This window comes from Cavia porcellus, unplaced genomic scaffold (assembly GCF_034190915.1).
Source record: "Cavia porcellus strain 051 isolate PalLab524CR breed Dunkin Hartley unplaced genomic scaffold, mCavPor4.1 scaffold_17, whole genome shotgun sequence".
Taxonomy (NCBI): Eukaryota; Metazoa; Chordata; class Mammalia; order Rodentia; family Caviidae; genus Cavia; species Cavia porcellus.
The window spans coordinates 40,645,362-40,667,859 of NW_026947500.1; the positions used below are offsets into that span (position 1 = coordinate 40,645,362).

At 38.4% G+C, this 22,498-nt stretch overlaps 1 protein-coding gene across 2 annotated transcripts in view; it reads left to right on the plus strand.

Annotated features, from left to right (window-relative positions):
• Positions 1–22,498, plus strand: part of Ttc17 (tetratricopeptide repeat domain 17) — a 98,379-nt gene that overhangs the window by 70,143 nt on the left and 5,738 nt on the right. For both annotated transcript variants that reach the window (XM_003465213.5, XM_005001559.4), the window contains exons 20-22: positions 237–357; positions 2,403–2,562; positions 3,440–3,523. In XM_003465213.5, the coding sequence (XP_003465261.3) occupies positions 237–357; positions 2,403–2,562; positions 3,440–3,523 (365 nt within the window). The remainder of the gene's footprint in view (positions 1–236; positions 358–2,402; positions 2,563–3,439; positions 3,524–22,498) is intronic.

Genomic DNA, 22,498 nt, shown 5'->3' on the forward strand with positions numbered 1-22,498 from the left:
ATTTGACATCACTGTCTCCAGAATAAAGCTTTATTCAAAAATGATTTTATTCCTATTGCCGTGGATGACAAGATTTTGATAAGACCTGTTGGTTGATGGTGGGAATTCTAAATACTGCAAGAATGACTGGCACCACCAGACACATCGCTCTGGGTGGAAGTAAGCACCATGGCACACGGGAGCTTGTGTTCTGTTCCTTTGCAGTTGTGTCTATTCACAGCATATTTTCCTTCTAGGAAAAAAACGTGACTACCAGAGTCTAGGATGGCCCAGCCCCGACGAATGCCTCAAACTCCGCTGGGTAGAGCTGACTGCCATCGTGAGTACCTGGCTTGCAGTTTCTTCAAAAAACATTGAGTGAGTATCTTCAGCCTGACCTTCCTTCACAACATTCTTGTGCCAGAGAGCCCACAGGGAAGCCCTCTGTGTCAGCAGCTCTCCCAAGAGTCACCCTTCTGGAGCTGTGGTCAGCAAAGGATGGCAGTGCTGGTCACAGCCCACAGGTGGACTCAGCACTATCAGATCACTGTCAGATGCAGTGAATGTGCCTCCTGTCTTGGTTCTGTCACCTACAGTCCTGTAGTGTGGTTTGAACTCAATTCCCCGTGTCCCTCTTTGTGTGAGTTTGAGCGTCAATCTCCCATGGACATCATGCGCTTATAATGCAGCCAGAGCAAACCCAGACTTAGCAACATGTACCAAGATGCAAACTGAACAGAGTCATGTCTCACACAACACCTGTTCTTCACTGCACATATTATTTTATGACTTTTTTTCTGCTCTGTGTTGCCCTCTTTAGAATTTGCCCCAGGCCTTCCTATTTTATAATCACTCCTGGTCAGACTTATCTAGTCCCAGAAACTTCAGTCACCAACTGATGTATTTACAACTCCCAAATCAACCTCCAGACCATTCTTCAAGGCCTCATCTTTAAGACCTTTGTGTCTGTACCTCTGTTAGGCTCCATTAATTCAAGAAAACAAAATTCATAATTTTCCCGCCCATTGTCCAACTATGTTAATCACTTCCTGTTGTGTGGACAATATATCCAGTGCCCACAACTTAAAGGAGATGTGTCTTTGTGGCTCAGGTTTCAGAAGGTTCATTCCATGGTTAGCTAGCTCAAAGCATGGGGCAGGAAAGCTGCTCCACCAGTTGCAGCCAGAGAGCAGAGAGGGATGAGGGAACCATAGAGATCTGCCCTCCGCAGGCACAGCCCAGTAGGTACCTCCTACATCCCGGGCCCAGGTCCCATCAGTACATTCCACTGTGAACTCAGCACCATCCCGTGGTCCAGGCGTCTGCCAAAAGCCCTACGTCTGAACTCATGAGATTGTAAAGGACCATTTTAGATCTAAATTATAACACCATTTAAAAGAGTCTTGGTTTTGTTTGTTTTTCTATTTCATATTCTTAGTAAATATCTCCAGCAGTACCAATGCCATTAACTTGGGTGTCATCCTTAGTAATCTTTTCCCCTAAAACAGTTCAGTAAGTTTTTTTAAGTACAGCACTGGGGATTAAACGTAGGGCTTCCTGCATACGGGGCAGATGCTCTTCCAGCTCTCCACTGACATCTTCTGCTGTTTAAAGCAGCCTACAGAGCCTCCTGCTCTGCTCCCTGCCTGTCTCTGTCTTCAGCTCTGCCCTTCCTTGGCTTTCTCACATGGTGTGGCCTTTGCCTGTGATGTTCTCCCTGATCTCACTGCTTCATCCATGCTCACATCCTTCTGATTTTCCTTAAGTCTCGCTTCTTCAAGGAACCCGGTAGCAACCACTGCCCTTCCACAGACAGAGGAAATGTTTACCCTCCTACAATATATTTCCATTATGCCACATTTTCACCTTTTGTGACTACTACATCCTCACAGAGCAAGGAGCGTAGTATGAGCAGGGACTATGTACGTTTTCTTTCGTGCTGCCCTGGTGTCTGACACGTAGTAGGCTCAGAATAGATAAATAACAAGTGGATCAGTGAATAAATGAATGCCTAATATATATTGAACTCTGTTTATAACCTTTCTAATTTAAATTTTTAAGGTAAATTTGGCAGAGCCACTTTGCCCTACAAGTTCACAAGATAGTCTATTCCAGTTAGCATGTGTATAGTGAGAAAGTGATCCCCTGGGCCCATGAAGGGAAGTACTTATGTCTCGTCGACAGTACGATGCACAGCTGTAGCTGTGTAAAGTTGACTAACCTTTAGATGACTTTAGATGACTCCTGAGGACAAGTATGCTATGCATACAGGAAAAGTGAAATGCTGGAAGAAAACTCACTTGTTTCAATTCCACCTTGGGGAGAGGGGTGGTAAATGGGAGCTCTGATGAGCTGGTGGTTAAGGCGCCCTTCTCCATCCCCTGGGCATCCCCACGGCTAATGTGGTCGTCTCTGTTTCCCAGCATCACAGAGCACATCGACTTTGCCACGCCCATACAGCAGCCAGCGACAGAGCCCCTGTGCAATGGTAACCTCCCCACGAGCATGCACACCCTGGACCACTTGCACGGCGTGTCTAACCGAGCCAGCCTGCACTACACGGGCGAGAGTCAGCTTACAGAGGTGCGTGCTCGGCCTCCTTCAACCTGTTGTGTCTTGAGAGTCACAGTTACGGTGCAGCTGATAGTGGAAGGCACATTTGCCTCTGTATTTCTGTTGGTTTTTTGCTGGGTGGCTTCAGACCCAGCCAACTTTCTTTCAGGGCCCTTGGAATGAGCTTCCACCTTTTTTTTTTCTTTTTCTTTTAATAACTGAACTTTTAGCTCTTATTTACCTCTCAAGATATATGGTATTCTGTCGCACCATCAACAGAGGCTCCTTAAGAGAAATATTTGAGGCAGTTAATTTTCCTGTTGTGATTCTTTAAAAGGAAAGAAAGAGAGGCAGACCCTAGCAAAGAAGATGGGCTGAACAAGTTATGGCACAGATATAATATACAGTGGCACATTAGGAAAGAGGAAAAATACATTTATCAAAATAAAAATATTTTCAGAATACCTGAAAACATACATTATAGTACACCATGTAATCTCGTATTTTATAAGGATTATATGTATGCATAGAAAAGTATTTGAAAGAGTATGTGTGCGTACAGTGGTGTTAACGTTGGCTGTGTCTGGATGACAGGATTGCAACTAGTTTTTATACCATTTATTTTATTTTTTTTTTAATCTGTACCAGAGATCAAACTCACAACCACATGCTTGCAAGGCAGGCGCTTATGCCGCTGACCTAAATCCCCAGCCCCTATACCGTTTGTTTTCAAATGTTGGTATAACAAATGTCTTCTACACATTTATAATTGTTATTAAGTGGGAGTGGACAGGTCCACAGCATGTGTCCCAGAGAGGCAGCCAGTGTCCAGCACAGTGTCCAGCAGCATCACGTGGACCCTGCCTCCTTTTCACTCATCTCACCCGCGGTCTCCCTTCTGTTCCAGGTATTGCAGAATCTTGGCAAAGACCAGTACCCACAGCAGTCACTTGAACAAATTGGCACCCGAATTGCCAAAGTTTTGGAAAAAGTAAGTCACCCCACAAAAGCACTGGAAACTGTTGCCCACCCCTGACTTCTTTGTCAGGTTTTTTGTTCCTGAATGGCTCACACCTCTTTGGTTTACTACCGACAGTTGGTGACCAAAACAATAATGGAAAGAAGCACACTCAGGCGTTCCAGTCCCTTTCCATTACTTTCCCCATCACTTGGTTAGTGTTCTGTTCTGCCTCTTCATCCACCTCCAGTGGTACAGCTTCCCCACTCGGCTTTCTGTTCTCGCTGCTGCATGAGCAGGTAGAGGTGGGGGTCCTGGAAGCCACACAGTCAAGGTATATACGGTGTCAGGAGTTCTTGTGCTGGTGGAATTTTGGATAGTAGGTGGGAAACGTATCTTGAAATATCTTTTCTCTTGACATCATGATACAAAATACTCATCAAATTGCATTTTCATAAAGCCTACAGAAGATGTATACAGAAAATCAAGTTGTGTGTCACATTTGTGTAAAGAAGAAGAATTTTTAAAATTTTAGCTTGATTATTTTATAGAAAAGAATCTCTCCATCTATTATTATATGATACTGAAAAGTTTATAAAACAGTGATTAGGAGAACCACCCAACTTTCCACATGAATAAGACAACATGGGATAACAGTTTCTTTCTCTTTTGGATATCACACATGGAAAAACCATCAGCAGATTCCATTTATAATGAAATGAGGGAGCAGATGTGATCCTCAGACTGCAAATAAATAAGAATTGCCAAAAGTGGTTAAGATCAACAAAGATGTCATCCAGGATAAATTGTAGCAGAAGCTAAGCTGATACAGCAGCTTGAAAATATGTCAACAAAAATGTACTACACAAAGGAACTTTCTGCAGATAGCCCAGCCAGGAAGCTCCTGGTAATAAAAATAGAACAAACATGACTTTGGTACACATGTATGAGAGAAACATAGAAAAGAACAGCAAAACTTACCAAAGAACACCCAGCAGAAAAGTATTGTCATGGGACAGATTATATTTCAGAGTCTAGACTTTGCTGTGAATTTTTAAAATTAATTTGTCTTTATGAATAGTGATAAGCAGAATATGAAAATTCAGAGAGATTAGCAAAGGATATAAAAACAGGAGATAGAAAACTAAAACACAGAATATCTGGAGAAGTAGAAAAAAATAATCATAGCAATGATGACAAAATTGGAAGAAGCCACAAAAATATATATATATACAACACAAACACAGAAAGGAACATGTAGGACAGAAATGACCAAAGTGACCTAAATAAAATACAGTTAAAAAGAATTGAACATAAACAGGTAAAAATATATTTAAAGCTAGAATTAAATACATAAGAGTTAGCAAGTCTTAGTGTTATAAACTATACCTAGCTAAAAGGCCATACTGTGTGTCAGAGAAAACTGATGCAAAATAGCCAGCAACAGTGCTTAGCCAAGCAGATCATGTACCTCTAGAAAGAAAAGAGTTGTCCTTGACACTACTGGCACAGCTCGCTAGTCTCCAGGAGAGGTGCTTCCACTTTGGAACAGCTGGATCCTACACATCTGGGTCCTAATGGGAGTGGAGGAATTGTCACTGGTCTCAAAAGAAATAGGTCTCTAAAGACCTTGCTCTTCAGTGAAGAGAGGGAGGGAGGGCATAGACAGATACAGTGTGAACTGAAACCTGGGCTGGAGTGAGCACAGAAGTTGGTAGCTAAGCACTGAGCTGAGCCTCAGACCCCCAAACATTGAAAGTTACACAAGAACAGTGTAAAATAGAATTAAGACTAAAACGAAGCAGTTGAGTAAAAGGAAGATTTGAAAAGAAAGCATAATGTTGGAACAAGTTACAAAGCGGTTCTTCAAGAAACACAAGAGCAAGCAAACACAATGAATGTTTTCCCAAGGGAAACAGAAGGCAGAAATGAGGGGATTTGGTTTGGTTTGCTGTGCTTTTTGACACAGGATCTCACTGTAGTTCAGGCTGGCCTTGAACTCATGATGATCCTCTACCTCAGCCTCCAAAGCGCTGGAATTACGGGTGTGTGCCACCACACTTGGCCTCAAAATAGGATATTTAAATAATCAGATTAGAGCTGAAGATGTAGCTTAGTGGTAGTACACCTGCTTAGTAAGGAAAAGATCCTACATTCAAATTTGAACACTGCCAAGAAAGAAAAACAAAATCTGATTTGAAAAAAAGAAGAAAATATATAATTTATGTAGATAAATTCAAAAACCTAGGTGAAATATTTTAAGACAGAATACAACTTACAATAATTGACCATGGTAAGCTCCCACTGTGTTCACTGGACACAGAAGACTTGGTGGAACATTTCCACTAAACTGTAAGAAATGACAGCTTGCTGTATTGTACAGCACTAACACAGAGAAACTTATTTTGTGAAGCGATAAATTATTGATCCTCAAATGTGAAAGAGTTAATATCAAAAAGTAAACTACAGTGGGCTGGGGATTTAGCTCAGCGGCATAAGCACCTGCCTTGCAAGCAGGCAGTTGTGAGTTCAACCCCTGGTACCGATAAAAAGGAAAAAGACAAAAAAAAAAAAAAAGTAAACTAAAAAACTACAAAGCCTGTTCGCTTCTCAACATCAGTTCAAAAGTTATGAAAAAAAAAAGTTATGAACAGAATATTGGCAACAGCGCATTTTAAAAAACAGCAAATCATGTCCAAGGACTTTATTCCAGAAATACACAACTGATTCGCTATTTGAAAACTATCAATATCCCTCATTCTCACAGAGGTAAAGGGGAAAATCATACAGTCACTCTCAAACTTGAATAAACATTGGATATAGTCTGCACCAACTTAACATCAAGGATGGTAAGTTAGGGACTGAGAGTTACTTCTCTTAATTCCACTGAGAGTTACTTCTCAGCGTGTGTGTGTGTGTGTGTGTGTGTGTGCGTGCGCGCGTGTGCAGAAATGCCAGAACCTCCCTAGACGCTATCTAGGCATTTTTCTATGGAAGAATAAGAAAGAATGAGCATTTTTAAGAGTCTCAGGAATTACCTTACTACCATTAGGGAGACTATATTTTAAAAAGTAAAACAAAGTAGCAAAGATTGGTGAAGATGTAGAGGAATCAGGATCCTTGTGTAGTGTTGGTAGAAACAGAATTGTGAAACTGCTGTGGAAAAGGTATCATAATTTCTGTAAAAACTAAAAATGCAATTATCATATGGGCCAGCAATTCTGTTTCCAATTCCACTTCTCTTTCTTCGGCCACCATCTTGGTTCCTTGTGCTTGCACAAAATGCATGGTGAAGTCATCCCTGCTATTGAGCAGGAGTTGCCATAGCCCCAGGCTTAGCCAGGGTCTGAAACAGATCTGACAGTGATAAAACACCGTGAAGAACAGTCAGTAAAGCAGAACAGTCCAAGCAACAAGCAGGCACAGAAGGTTGGTTCCAAGCTAGATCACTGGAAAGTTACAGCGATTACTAGAATCACTATCCAGAAGCCTAAGGCTGTCCCAAAACCAGATGTCTACAAGAGTCCAGCTTCAGATGCCTACATAATTTTAAAGGAAGCCAAGACTGAGGGTTTGTCTCAGCAAGCACAGTTAGCAGCTACTGCAAAATCCAGAGTTCAAGGTGAAGCTGTCTCAGACTTCAAGAAAATACAGATTCCAACTGTACAAGAATGAAAAAGAAGTTGATAAATAGGTGTGAGGTTAAGGACATAGAATTGTTTACAAGCAAATGTGTGGAAGGCAGAGACAGTCAGAGCCTTGAAGAACAACAGTAATGACATAGTAAATGCTGTTACTATGTTAGCAATGGAACCACCTAAAAGGAGGACTCTTTTGGTGTTTCAAGAGGATAACTGAAAATTGTTTGAAATTTGTTCTCCTTCTACACTAATAAAGTGATGGTGTATTAGGGGAAAAGTGTCATCTCAGGAATATTTGCACACCCAGGTTCACAGTAGTGCTGTTCACTATAGCAAAGACATTGAAACAACTCAGATCAACAGAGGAATGCACAATTTGTGGCATCTACACAGTGCACATTCCACTTAAGGAAAAAGGAAATTGTCAAAGATGGATAAATCTGGAAGAATTGGGGCTGGGGATTTAGCTCAGCGGCATAAGCACCTGCCTTGCAAGCAGGCGGTCATGAGTTTGATCCCCAGTACTGATAAAAATGAAAAAGACAAAAAAAAAAAAAAAGATAAATCTGGAAGAATTATTGTAAATGAAATAATTAGCCACAAAATTACAAATTCTGAATGGTCCCGCTTATGTTAGATATGTGGAATGGTCAAATTTATAGACTCAAAAAGCACAGTAGTGACTGCCAGGGACTGCTGTTTAAACTGTAGAATTTCAGGTTTCCCAGGTGAGAAGGTTCTGAAGATTGGTTGTACAGTAATGTGGACACACTGGACATTGCTGAGCATTACACTTAGAAATTATTAAGATGGTGATTTTTATATGATGCTATTTTTACCATAATTTTTAATATCAGATTAGACCTCATAATATAGAACTTCTCACTGAAGAACAGATAAGTAACAGATCACAAGAACATATCCAAACCAAAGCAAGCAAGCATAGAGGAGTTTAAGGGTGCTTCAGATAAGGACATAAAACAGCACATCAAAAAAGAAAAAGTTTAACATAGTACCAGGAAATAGTAAAGAGGGGGGCAGAAGCAATGTTTGAAGAGGTAATGACTAAGTTTCCAAAAATGATAGAAGACATTATTCCACAGAGTCAGAAAAGTTGCAAGCCACAAATATAAATACAGAAAAGCCCCATTATAACATTATAGCAAACTACTATTTTTAAAAAGACGAAAAATAAAATCTTTAGAAAAAAGAATCACTTTCAAAAAAACAATGATAAGATTGGCAGCAGGCCTTCTGAGTGGAGCAGTGGAACTAGAACACAAAGGAATGATGGCCGAATTGCTAAGTAAAAGCACTGCCAACCCAGAATTCTGTACTCAGCAAGTATTTTAGAAGAATGGAATAATCACTGTGGTATTGGCAGAAAAATTAAAATAGGTCAGTGGAACAGAATAGGGATGCCATAAATGTATTGTCAATGATTTTCTACAAAAGCACCACAGTGTTTGAATGTTAGCAGTAAAAATCTAACAAATGTTTTTAGAACTCCTAGATGTTCATGAAGAAGAAAATAACCCGTAGCCCACATCATCCACAAAAGTCAACTTGAGATGAATTATAGACATAAACATGAAAGTAAAACTAAAACAATTAAGCTACCAGGACAGAACATAAGGAAATATATTCAAGTGCTTAGTGTATATAGATTAAAAAAAAATTTTAACACATAAAAAGCATGAGAAAATTGATTAATTTTATTTCATCAAAATTAAAGCAACTCTTCAACAGAAAAAGCCACAGACTGGGATAAAATAATCAAAAAAAAAAAAAAACCATTCCTGCAAATACAAACTAAAACCCAGTGTAGTACCACATGAATACCTCTGGAAATGAAAAAAATCGATAATGACAAATGTTGAGGTGGGTTTGGAGCAACAGGAACTCTCATACATTGCTAGTGAGATTGTAAAGTAGGATAATCATTTTGTAAGCAAGTGGCAGTTAAGCCTACGTGACCCAGTAATTTTACTGCTACCTGTGTATCAAAGAGACATGAAAACGTATTTCCACAAAAATACTTGTTAACAAGAGAACGTTAACAGCAGCTTTCTTCATAATAACCAATGAACATGGAAACAGTAAGATGCCTGTCAGTGGATGAATGGATAAACAGTGGTGTGTGTTCATACACTGGATAGTGTTCAGCAAGAAAGAACCAACACCATGAATCTCAGCAGTATGCTAACAAAAGAAGTTGGGCACACCAAAAAAGCACATAATGTCTGATTCTGAGTGTATGCAGTTGTAATCAGAACTGCCCTGTGGTGAGGAAAGGCAGATCAGTGATTGCTTTGTGGGAGACAGCATTGACTGAGAAGAAGCACGAAAGAACTTTATAGATAGTTGTATATTTCTGTCTTTGAGCAGTTGTTGAAACTGAATGTTACACTTAAGTTCTCAGCATTTCTCTCTGTGTAAATTATACCTCAATTTTTAAAAGAAATGGAGATGAAATATTGTAATCCACCAAAAACTAAAATACATACATTACCAACAACAGACCTGCACTAAAAATTACTAATGGGGTTTTTTCAGGCAGAAAGAAAATTATCTCAGATGGGAGCTCAGAAAAAAAGGAAATAACAAAGAGCAACTAAAAGAATGAATACTGGAGGACACATAAATAGATCCAGCACTACAAAACAAAGACAGATCTCCTAAAGCTAAAATTCCTGACAACAGTAATACCAAAAAAAAAAAAAAAAAAAAAGTAACACACACAAAACGCAGGATCCTTAGACCCCTATGACCCCATTTCAGTGTTCACTAGGTCTAAGAATTTATATTTCTAGAAAGTTCCCTAGGCTATACTGCTACCCTCAGGAAACCAGTGCCTTAGAAAATAGCAGTGATAATAGAAGTGCTTTTTTCCCATTTGCATTTCAAAAAATTGGCAAGAATCTCCATATGCTCTTGGTTTCATCTTTTAAACATTATTATTATTTCTTCAGGTGCTGATCAATAGTTGTCTCCAGGAAGTTGAGTTTACATTGCCTTCATCACTATCAGCGGATGACATTAAACAGACTCCTTTTAGGGTTAGATCAGTGATGCACTGTCAGAACCTCAGCTTGCCACTGAGGTTGTTGCTGTATGCACGTGTTGCTCAGAAGCCTCTGCGAAATCTCCTCCTCTGTGTCCCAGATTTGCACAAGCTACAGCTTGTATGCCACTGCAGTTTGTATGCAAGGTTTCTACGTAGTTCTACTTGATCTTGTGACCTGAGTAGTTCTCCCATGAATGCCCCCAGCTCCACAGCTCTAGGCCTGTACACGGTATCGAATGCTCTGACCACAGGCCCAGCCACAGACATGGGTTTCAAGCTCATATGCAAACCTCCTCCCTGCCCTCTTAAGCCATCAGTGTCCAGTATTATTCTTGCCATCCAGCCTAGCTCTTGCAACTGGGTTTCAGGTTGAGTCCGTTTCGAGGATAGTGCAGAGAATTGGGCAGTTTTCTCTGTGAAAGGCTGGCTCCAGCCATTATCCCTTTCCACAATGGAAAGGCTATCCCCTGTCACATGATGCTAAGCTTCCACCATCAAACTGTGGGAAAATTTGCACACATAAGGTTTCAGTCTTATTTGCCCATGTCTTTTATGTTCCAGTGCCTTGGCTGTATTGAACTTAAGCTATGAAGGTCTGTTCTGTCTTTCTACTATGCTACAATGCCTGTTCCCAGTGCTTCAGAGCTCTATAGATAGGTTATTCATATTCAGTATACCTCAGTAGGCCACACGTGGCCTTGCCTTCACTAAGAACTGAGAATGACCAGAGATACAAGAAGCCAGCAGTGCAGCTTTTCATGTGCGTTTCCCAGAGCCCCAGTGCTGTCTTAGCAGTCCCTGAGGGCTGTTCCTTCCCCTCCCCTCAAGTGACAACTCACAGAAAGGAGCTCAAGACCACCAAGTGTGGGAATATTCTGGCTTAGAGATCTCAAGTTCTTTTCCATCCCAGCAAGGCCCAAGAAGCATCACCACTGGGAAAGCCTAGAGCCGTGGCTTTCTACCAGGTCATTCACAGATCTTCCAGTCTGCGTATGAGTGATGCTGCCTATAACACAAGTGATGTTCTGCTTTGATTAGGCTTCAGTTTTTAGGGAAATACAGCTAAAACGTTAACGTGAGATTATCAAGAAAATAATAAAATAGTAATACTTTTTATTTTGTAATAAGTTGAAGGTGTGTGTTATAATCACCAAAAGAACAGTAACACAAACTGGGCATGGTGACGCATGCCTGTAATCCTAGTACTTTGGAGGCTGAGGCAGGAGAATCACTGTGACTTTGAGGCCAGCCTGGAACGTTAGGCCAGGCTGGAACTACAAGAGCGAGACACTGTCTCAAAAAAAAAAAAGAAAAGAAAAAAACAATAACAGATATATTTCAGGAAAAATGGAATAATAAATGCTTTATTAAGAAAGCATTCAAGAAAGAAACAGGATAAAACGAACAGATGAGGAAAATAAAAGGCAAATAGTAAAATGATTGAGATAAACGCAGTATGTTGGAAAGCACCAAAAATAGAAATAGACTGTTTTACAATTAGAGTACTCACATTATCAGATCAGACTGGCTTAAAAACCTGAATCCAGTTAGGTGCATCTTAAAAGTAACACACTCTAGCTTGTGTGGTAGTACTCACCTGTAGTCCCATCTATTTGGGAGCTTGAGGTAGGAAGCACTTGAACTCACAAGTTCAATACCATCTTGACCGACACAATGAAATCTTATCTTGATGAAAAAGAAGAAAAGCAACATACTTAGGTAGAAAATGATTAAAATGGAGCAGTACATATGTACAAGAAAGGTATCACTCAAGCACCAAAGAAAGTTGATGTGATTGTACTGTATTAGACAGCATGGCATTTAAGGCAAGAAGCATTATTACACGTGAAGAGGCATTTCTTAATGATTATGTCAGGAATGTGGAAAATCATAAATCTATATGTAACCAATAGCTTACTTCTAAATTATAGAGAGTTAGCCTGAATGCTGATAGATCTAAAAGAAGAAATAAGTGAACCCACAATCATAAAAAACAGTACACCACTAAAACGCTGATAAAATTAGGTAGACAAAAAATCAGTAAAAGTATAAAACATCTGAGTAATAAATGACCGGATATTTATCTAATCTTGTTTCTATGGCAAAATAACTCACTTTTTTTTAAATGTGTAGGGAATGGTGACAAAACTCGCTTTAAAAATGCATAAGGAAAAAGATTAAATATTTTAGGCCACCAAAAACTAAAATACATACATTACCCACAGACTTACACTAAAAATTACTAATGGGGTATTTTTGGGCAGAAGGAAAATTATCTCAGATGGAAGCTCAGAAGTAAAAGAAAATCATTGTATGTTGGGTTTCTCATGTAAGAGAAATCATTGATATTAAAGCTTGTGTGTCTGCTTTACTCACTTAACATTGTAGTCTCAAGAGGCACCCATTTTCCTACAAACAACCTTAAGTCTCTATGGTTGTGGCGGAGTGGTACTCCATAGTGTGTAAGTACCATATTTTCTTTATCAATTCATCTGTTGGTGGATACATAGGCCACTTCCAAGATTTAGCTGTTATAAATTGTACTGCCATCAACATAGATATGCAGTAGCACTATAAAATGATGTCTTTTAACTTTTTCAAGAAGATACCTACAAGGAGAATAGCTTGGTCAAATGGAATTTCTGGTTTCAGTGGTCTGGGGACTCTCCACATTGATTTCCATAGTGGTTATACTAGTTTACATGCCCCCCAACAGTGTGGAAGGGTCCCTGTTTTCCCTGAAACCTCACTAGCATTTGTTATTATTTGATATATTTTTTGATGTCTTGATGATAAGCTTGCTTTCTGGGGTAGGATGGAATCTGTGTTTTAATTTGCATTTCTCTGTTGGCCAGCAATGTTGGGCATTTCTACATGTGTTTACTGGCCATTTGTGCTTCTGTGAAGTGTCTATTCGTTTCACTTTTTTTGATTGGCTATCTTAGTTTAGGGGGGCTTTTGGTTTTTTGTTGTTGTTTTTGTCGTCGTTGTTGTTTACTTCTTTATATATTCTAGGTCTGAGTTCTCTGAGAAATAGCAGGTGAAACTTTTTTCCTGTTCTGTAGGTTGTCTTTTTAGAAGGATATGGGTGGGAAGGAAGCAATAGAGGATGAAGAAAGGGAATTAAAATACGTTACATTGGGCTGGGGTTTAGCTCAGTGGCACAAGTGTCTGCTTGGCAAGCGCGACATCCTGAGTTCGATCCCCGGTACCAACAAAAAGATGTGTTATGTACCTGCACCAATTCCATGTGTTGCAATATGTACAAAAAAAAAAAAAAAAAAAAGATGATCAAGAAATGAGTGTAGAGTGGGAGGAAAGGAAAGGAGGATTTTTTAAAAAGGAATTAAAATGTATTCTATGCATGTAGCAGTTCCCGTGGGAAATGTACTACAAACGTACACTAATAAATAATAAAAATTTTAATAATACATATAGAACACTTACTGTGTTGATCATAATCTGTCATAAATCAAACCTCAATTAAATCTAAAAACATTGAATTTACTTAGAATATGTTACCTGCCTATAACAGAATTAAGTTTAAAAAGAGGTCCAAGACAAAAGGATATATACAGAAACCTCAGCTATTTTGGGTAACATTAGTACATCTAACCCATGAGCCAATGAGAAAAAATAATACTACTACTAGAAACTATTCCAAATGACTTCAAAACATTTGACTGTACACCCCTAATGAAATTTACCCCAAGTACAAAAGAAAATCTTACGCTGTTTTCCGGGATACTGTTATTAACAGTATCACTAGTGCTTTTCTGAGATTGTATGTGTATGTATTATGAAATCAGTAAGTACTTGGAGAGTTGTTTTGTGAGACAGGGTCTTGCTGTGTAGTCCAGGCTGGCCTTAACCTCACTATGTAGCCTAGGCTGGCCTCGACTCGTGGCAGTTCTCGTGCCTCAACTCCCCAAGTGCTAGGATTACAGGTATGCTGCACCATACCTGGTGGGGAGTTGTTTTTGAATTTTGTTTTTAACTGACAGTTGTACAGATTTATGGGATGTGGTGTGTTACTCCTATATATGTATATACTATACTGTGTAATGATCAAGTCTAGATATTTAGCATATCCATCACCTCAAATTCATTTCTTTGTAGTGAAAACATGCAAAGCCCTCTCTTCTAGTTATTTTGAAATATACAATATGATATTGTTAACTATGGTGCTCTGTATAGAACACAAGAACAGACTCTTCCTATAACCTGTACCTCTGTATTTGTTTACCAGTCTCTCTCGCCTTCCCTCTACCCTTTGCGGACTTCGGTAACCACAGTTCTCCTCCAGACTTCTGAGAGATCAGCTTTTTTAGATTCCACAGAGTGAGACCACGCAGTATTTGTTTTTCTGTGAGTGGCTCGCATCACTTCCCGTATGTCCTCCAGGTTATCCATGTTGCCGCAAATGATGAGATTTCAACCTTTTCTTAGATAGAGTATTCCATTGTGTGTACGTACCACATTTTCTCTATCCAGTTCTCTGTTAGACGATTCCATCCTCTGACTGTTGTGAATAGTGCTGTCTCTTCAACATACTGCTGTCGTATTCTCTGAATATATACCAAGTACAGGCTGCTGAATCAACATAGTAATTCTCTTTCTAAGGACACTCCGTACATTTCCTTAACAGCTGTAGTAATTTGCATTCCTATGAATAGTGTTTAAGAATCCCCATTTCTCCACGTCTGTGTCAGCATTGTTTTCTGTTCTTGTCTTTTCTAACAGCCTTTCTAACTGGAGGGAAATGATATTTCATTGTTGTTTTGTTTTGAGTTTCTCTGATGATTAGTAGTGTTGAGCGTTTTCTCATATACTTGTTGACCATGTGAGTGCCTCATGTGATCACAGTGTGTCTTTTGAGAACTATCTATTTGGGTATTCTGCTTTTTTTGTGAATTAAGCCAGTTTCCTATATATTCTAGATATTAACTACTTGTCAGCTACGTAGCTTGCAGACACATTGTTCCACTGTGTAATGTTGTCTCTTCACTTTGTTGATGGTTTCCTTTGTTGTGCAGAAAACTTTTAGTCTGATACTATCCTATTTGTCTGTCTTTGTTTTTGTTGCCTATACTTTTGAGTTCTGTAATCCTATTTGTCTGATTTTGCTTTTGTTCCTTATGCTTTTGAGTCCTTACCCAAAAATCATTCCCCATGCCAGTGTCACAGAGCATTTTCGTTATTAGTTTTATTCTAATAGTTTGTAATTTTGAGTCTTACATTTAGTCCAATAAATGTTGTTACTATTAGGAACAAAAATGTGTGGCATGGGGGGGGGGAAGAAGTACAGATGTGAGACCAATATAAACATCTGTAGTCTCAAATTGGAAATATGAGTAATGATTTCTGATGCATTTTTATCATTTTGAAGTTAAACGTTTCCTGGCTTTATTTGCTGAAAAGACTAGATACAGTGGCCAGCCTGGCACTAATAAGCACCTTTAGTGCCAGGTGGTGATCTTTAGGTATCATTTTCCATTAAAAGGAACCAGGGTTTCTTAGAAGCACCTTCTCCCAAGTCTAAAAAAGCAAGCAAACTGCCAAAAACCACAGAGATTGTGCCAAAAGAACACAGAACCAACTTAAATGAGCTCACACTGAGTTCCCATTCTCATATATGTGTGTGGGTATATGTATGTGTGTATGTGTGGTATATATAAAATATAACTCATTATAAAATGCTTGAAAGATGTCACAAAGATGAGAAACGAATGGTATCAGAATGAATAGATAAATAGGAGCCAACCAGCACATTTTTAAAAATACAGTTAGGTTTTGAGTCAGATACTCAGTAGATGGATGGGTTAGATGGACTAGTCATAATTACATAAGTAGTGACTTACCAACTTTAATGTTAAAAGGTGCCTGAAATGTTATAGACAGATAAGTGAATCAGCAGACTCAGGAAGCACCATGTATCCCAAACTAAATAAATAAAAAGAAATCGATGCTCAGAAACATAATAACACTGCAGAACAGCAAAGACGACAGTATCTTTAAAGGATTTGTTTCAGTTAGAGTGCTGTCAGGAAGACAGAAATAACGCTCAGTATTTCAGCAAAACCCCGTTTAATTTGGTGGATGTATCATGTGGTTGTGGAGAGCAGAAAGAAAAAAAGGAGACCCTGAGGTGGACCAGAGAGAACTGTAGGGAGTGTGTCCCGCCACCTCTGGGGATCAGAGAAGATAAGCAGTGAGAACTGAGAAGTCCAAGGAGAAGTTCCAGGAAGCTACCGCCTCTGCTCCTGAAGAGGGGCCACAGGTCCGGATGCTGGTGGGCTGCCATGGAGGAGGGGGTCATCAACAAGATTAGCAGAGCCTGGAGTGCTGAAAGGACACTGGTAGGAACAGCATGCAAACAGGAAGAAAGAAGACCCTTCCCTTCCAGCCTCCTAGTGCACACATTTGCAAGACCTAACGGAAGCTTGCTCACAAAGGAAAACTGTGACTTGCAAAATTAGAACCACAATATCCTAGTGCAGATTACAGCATTTGGATTGGGGCCCGAGAGAGAGTAGTTTAAGTTCCCAGCAGCCGTTCATTCATATAGATACATAGCAGGGCTTACTTACCACTGTATATGCCATTTACTGTTAAGTGCCTTGAATAAATCAGTGAGAAAAAACAGAAAGATATTTTGACCTCTTGGAGACAGAACAGATTGCCTACAGAGAAATTATAGCAAAAAGGCCTGATTTATAGCAACTGTGGAAGCCAGATGATAATTCTGAAAGCATGCCAGGCCCCCTAGAATCGTGCATTGTGAGGCATTTGGTGAGGGAAGAATATTGATGTTTGCAGGAAGAACTAGGAAAAGTCCACTAGTGACTGCCATAAAGGGACTTTTGTCACCAATTATTTGAGACAAGATTTGCTAAGTAAATAAAATGATAAACAGAAACGTAAATGTGAACATTGCCCATGGGAAGTAGTAATCCGTGGATTTTAAAAGAAATGACTAAACAAATACTGCAGAGGATCAGAGCAGAATTGACGTTTGAAATTAAGGTATGTTGAAAGACCTTTTGTCGTTCAGAAAGCATGAGGTGACATGTTGTGAAGATGTCATTTAGAATTGGATATTTTCCAAGTATCCTTCCTTAATTGATACCTAGTTTAAGTACTTTGTAGTAAATGATCCTACTTTGTATAGTTTGAATTCTTTTTAACTTATTCAGATTTGCTTTGAGGCCTAAAATATTATCTATCTTGGTAAGTCATGTGCATTAGAAAGAAGAACATCTATGATACAGTGTTCTAGAAATGTCAGGTTAAATTAGTTGATAATATTTGTGTTTTCTTTATCTTTAATTGCTTGTCTTTTTTTAATTGTCAAGAAGCATGCTGAAATATACAGCTATAATTATAAATGTTTATATCTTTAGTTCTATCAGTTTTGATTTGTGTATTTCTAAGTTCTGTCATTAGGTTTGGAAACCAAAGAAAAACAAAACAAAGGTAGAATGCAGACAACAATTCAAAAGTGGTTTATTTAAAACATTTAGCAAAATATTGGAAAAATTAATCAAGGAGAAGGAAAGCGCTAATAACTAACACTGGGGAAAATGGGAAGGAACACTACACCCATATCACATTTTTAAGAGAAGAAAAGGGTATCGTTAGAACTTTGTCAATAAATTTGGAAACATAAAATAGACAAACTCATAGAAAAATGTAATTTATCTTAAATGGATTCAAGGAAGAGAAGAAAATCTCATGGATCTTACAACTCTCAATAAATTGAAGCACTAGATTAAGAAAATATTCTCTCAAAACATAAAACAGCCGCTGGGTGTGGTGGCACACACCTGTAATCTCAGCACTTGGGAGACTGAGGCAGGAGGATCACTATGAGTTTGAGGTAAGTTTAAGGCCAACCTGAACTACATAGTGAGACCCTGTCTCAAAAAAAAAAATCTAATTGTATAAATTAATGCCATCAAACTTTTCAGAAATACTGTACCTCACATATCCACAGACTTAAGAACAATATAAAAAAGAAAACCTGAGTCACTTCTTTCATACAAATATTACCCTGAAAACAAAACCTAAATACTCTGAGAACGAAAATTATATATTTTATATCTGTAAATTTAAAATGCAGTTAATCTCTATATAGTAACATCAGAATCATAAACAAAATCCTAAAAGACAAAACAAAATACAGCAGCAAGTGTCTAAAAATCCATATGGACCAAAGTTAGGTTTATCCAAGAAATGGTCTAACTTGAACAAAATCTAAGATTTCATTCACCAAATTGGAGAGAAATTATGAAATCATTTCAGTAGACTGTGTATGAGAAAATTCATTGCCCATTCATGATGTAAGACAAACACAAATTAAGAATTAACAGGAACATCCTTACTCTGATTAAAAGGATCAGTATAATTTTAAAGATGTTCTTCATTAGAAAATATTAAAAATATTCTTAGAAATCAGAAAATATAGACCACTAATACTTCTTTTCAACCTTGTACTGGAAATCCTTACAAATACAGTAAATCAATAAAAAGAAATGGCATTAAGGATTAGAAAGAAAAAATGGTTTTCAGACAGGATGTTGTTGTTATTCACATAGCAAACCTAAAATAACCTAAAGACAAATTTTTAGAAATAGTAACATTATTGTCAAGGTAGCTACCTATAAAGTCAGGACTTGAAAATAAGTTGAATTTCTTTACAGCAACAAAACATAATTTTAAATGTGTTTACATTGTTACAAAAATAAAACATTTTCAATAATAAATTCACCAAAAAAAATAGCAAGACTTGTGTGTAGAAAGTGGTAAAACTTGATTGAAATGCATTTTAGAAGACCCAAACAGATAAAATGCTCACGGATAGGAAGACATGCTATAAACTTGTCAGTCTGATTTACAGAGTTAATGCAATTACGTAAAAATGCAACAAGGTTTTTATAATGCTTGAAAAGTAAACATTGAATTTATAAGGAAGGGTAAGGAATAGACACGATATTCTTGTATAAGTATTGGCAGGCACTTAGCCAGGTTCAGTTTAATTCTACACAAATACAACTCCACAGGAATACAGGACTAAGAATCAAGCAAAATTTTTAAAATTAGAGTAAAATATAAAAAATGATACTCCTAGCCACAGACTAGGGATGGGTCTCTTAAAATAGACAAAGAAGCACTAAATATAAAAGGGAATGTTACGTTCAGTTACACTAAAGTTTAAAATGTTTAAGGTAAAGAGCAGTAAACCAAAATGAGACAAAATACATAACATAGTTAACCTACATGAAGATTAGATAGGGAACACACAAATTGGTGAGAAAGATAAGCAACAGAATAAAAACCTTGGGGCTGGGTTTATAGCTCAGTGGTAGAGCACTTCCCTAGCATGTGCAAGGCCATGTGTTCAGTCCCAAATAGGGCCATAAAGAAGAAAAAGAAATAGCATTTAGGAGAAGGACTGTTACAAGTGCCAGCCCAGCCTGGGCTGCAAAATGAGCTAAAGGCCAGCCTGAACTGCATAGTGAGATGCTGTCTCAAAAAGACCAAAAAAAGAAAAAAAACGTTCTTTATTATCACGTGGCATAAAAGACATATATGTGAGGCATAATCACAAGAAACAACTGTCAGTCTCATAATAACCAGGATGTGAAGAATAAAACCACAGGTAGATGCCACTTTAGCCCCCCACATAATAGAAAGGGATAGAAAGAGTATCTGAATCAAGAGGCACTTTTAAACAGCGCTGGTGGGATTGTACATTGGCACACTGCCTTTGGGAAACAATCTGACAGGCTCTTGGATTTTTAGTACTTGCACAGCCTTTCAGCCAGCAATTCTCTTAGGTATCAGCTCTAGATTAGAGTAATTGTCCATTTATTTGCACCAGGAAATGTAAAAGCAAGAAACAACTCAAATCTTCTGCAGGAAATTTATGCCATTTTTACAAAGCTCAGAAAAACAAACTGGTGTATTGTCAAAGCAAATACCCACGTATGCAAGTGGTAGACTTGTGTTTAAAAGGAGTGATGGAATGATAAAGACAATATTTACAGCAGTGCATGCCTCTGGAAAACATGCAAGAGGATGGAGTAGTGTAGGGGCGTATGCACAGATGCAGTCTTCTCTCAGAAAGTTGTGATTGCTGGGCTATTCATTAAACTTTACAGCATCAGTGTATGTTTCATATAAAATATTTACATCATCATGTTTGCTTATATAATTATATACTATAATTATGCATGTTATAGAATTATATATTTAGTCTATATACATACCTAATTAGGTATATATTACATGTTTTATGTGTCAGATATTGACATTAAGAAACAATTATTTAAAAAACAGAGATCGTTTTGGGAAGCCAATCAAAAAGGTCAAGATCCTCAGAAGGAGGAACTGGGATGGGGAAATAGCTCAGTAGCAGACCACTTGCCTAGCATTTGTGAGGCTGTGGATTCAGTTCCCAGCACCACCCAAAAGAAAGGGTTGGGGCTGGTAAACCAGGCTAGCTTCAGGTTGCTCTGTGACAGTGTCTTGCACCGTGACTCAGTAGAGAAATGCCACCAGATTGAGGAAAAAATATGCTGTAGGGGCTGTGGATTAGCTCAGCAGCATAAGCGCCTGCCTGGCAAACACAGGTTGTGAGTTTAATCCCCAATACCAAAAAAAAAAAAAAAAAAAAAAAAAAATTGCTGTAGCCAATCTCTATCTCAGGCATAAAGGCAAGCAAAGTTTTGCACTTACATGGTGTCCCATTTTGCTAGAATGACCATAAAAAAACCACCACAGACTCTTACAGTTCTGGAGGCTGCAAGTGTGGAACCACGGCTCTGGCAGGGTTGGTTTCCAACAAGACCTCCCCGTGCCTGGCCACTCTGGCTGCCTCTTCCTGCACTATTCACGCAGGCCCCTGGTCTGTCTCTTCTTATGTCTTTCATAGAAGTTCAGTTGTGCTGGATTAGGCCTGTGCTCATAACCTCATTTTCATTTACTCTCCTCTTTAAAGAACTCCAAGTACAGTTGCATTCTGAACAACTGGGCTTGGGATTTAAAATACGAATCTTGGGAGAATACACTTCACCTTTTGCAAGTGACTGAGAATACAGTTCCCCAGGTGTTCTTAAGGAAACTGTTAGAAGATGAACTTCAGCCAACAGGAGATGACTGTGGAAACCACACAAATTAATAGTCAGTAGTCCCTGAGTACATGTAACTGAAGCCAACACTGACGCAGGTGAGGCAGATAGCGACAGATCAGAGTATAAATAGTATATACCCTGACAGTCTGCGATCGAGAAATTACCAAAACTTAGATGGAAAGAAAGGAGAAGGGAAATGGCACATTTTCTGAATGCCCCTTCTGTAACAGCTGGGAATGAAAGACCATCCATCAAAAGTGGCAGGCAAAATATATAGAAGAATCCAAAATAGACCTAGTCAGACTTAAATCGAGTGATGGAATTTTGTATATGGTGAAGATAGCATACCCACTTTCATTGGAGCAACTTAGTAGCCATCTGGAAAAAATAGTAAGTTGGAGCGTTACCTTTCACTTTACATCAGGTTAAATTCCAAATGGATCAATGATTTATTTTTGTTTTTATTAGTACACATTTGCAGTATATAACGCATACGTTCCTTGTGTAGAGTTGGTATGTGTTCATAGTCACCTTAATTCCTTTTTCATCTCCTTTTCCTCTCTTCCCTCCCTTCATCTCTTGATCTCCTTCCCATTTGAGAAACATCTATAACCCTATTTCCTAGTATCTTTTATTTTGCTATTTATTTATAATTTGGATTTCTCATATAAGAGAAACCATTCTATATTTAAACTTGTGTGTGTGATTTATTTCACTTAACATGATCCCAAGGTGCATCCATTCTCCTACAAATGACTCAGGTTTACAAATGGGTCAAAGAGGTACGTGTGAAAAATGAAATCATAAAAGTTCTGAGGAATAGAGAAAACAATAAAATGTCTTGGTGACCTTGGAGTGACAAAGGCCTTCTAATTATAGCCAAAACTCAGAAGCCATCAGAGATAAATTAATAAATCATAACCATCGTCACGTAAAGCATTATTAAGTCCAAAAGCACACTTCAAACTGGGGACACATTTGTATATCAAATCACAAGCAAGGGAGTTGTCTTCCTAATACATAAAGAGCTTTCTTCCCCAATAACAGGATAAAGACCTCAGAAAAATTACTAAACAGATAGTTCATAAAAAGTGAAATGTAAAAGCTATAAACCATGAAAGGGTGGTAAGTTCCACACAGAAGTAGGAAGGTACAGATTAAAATC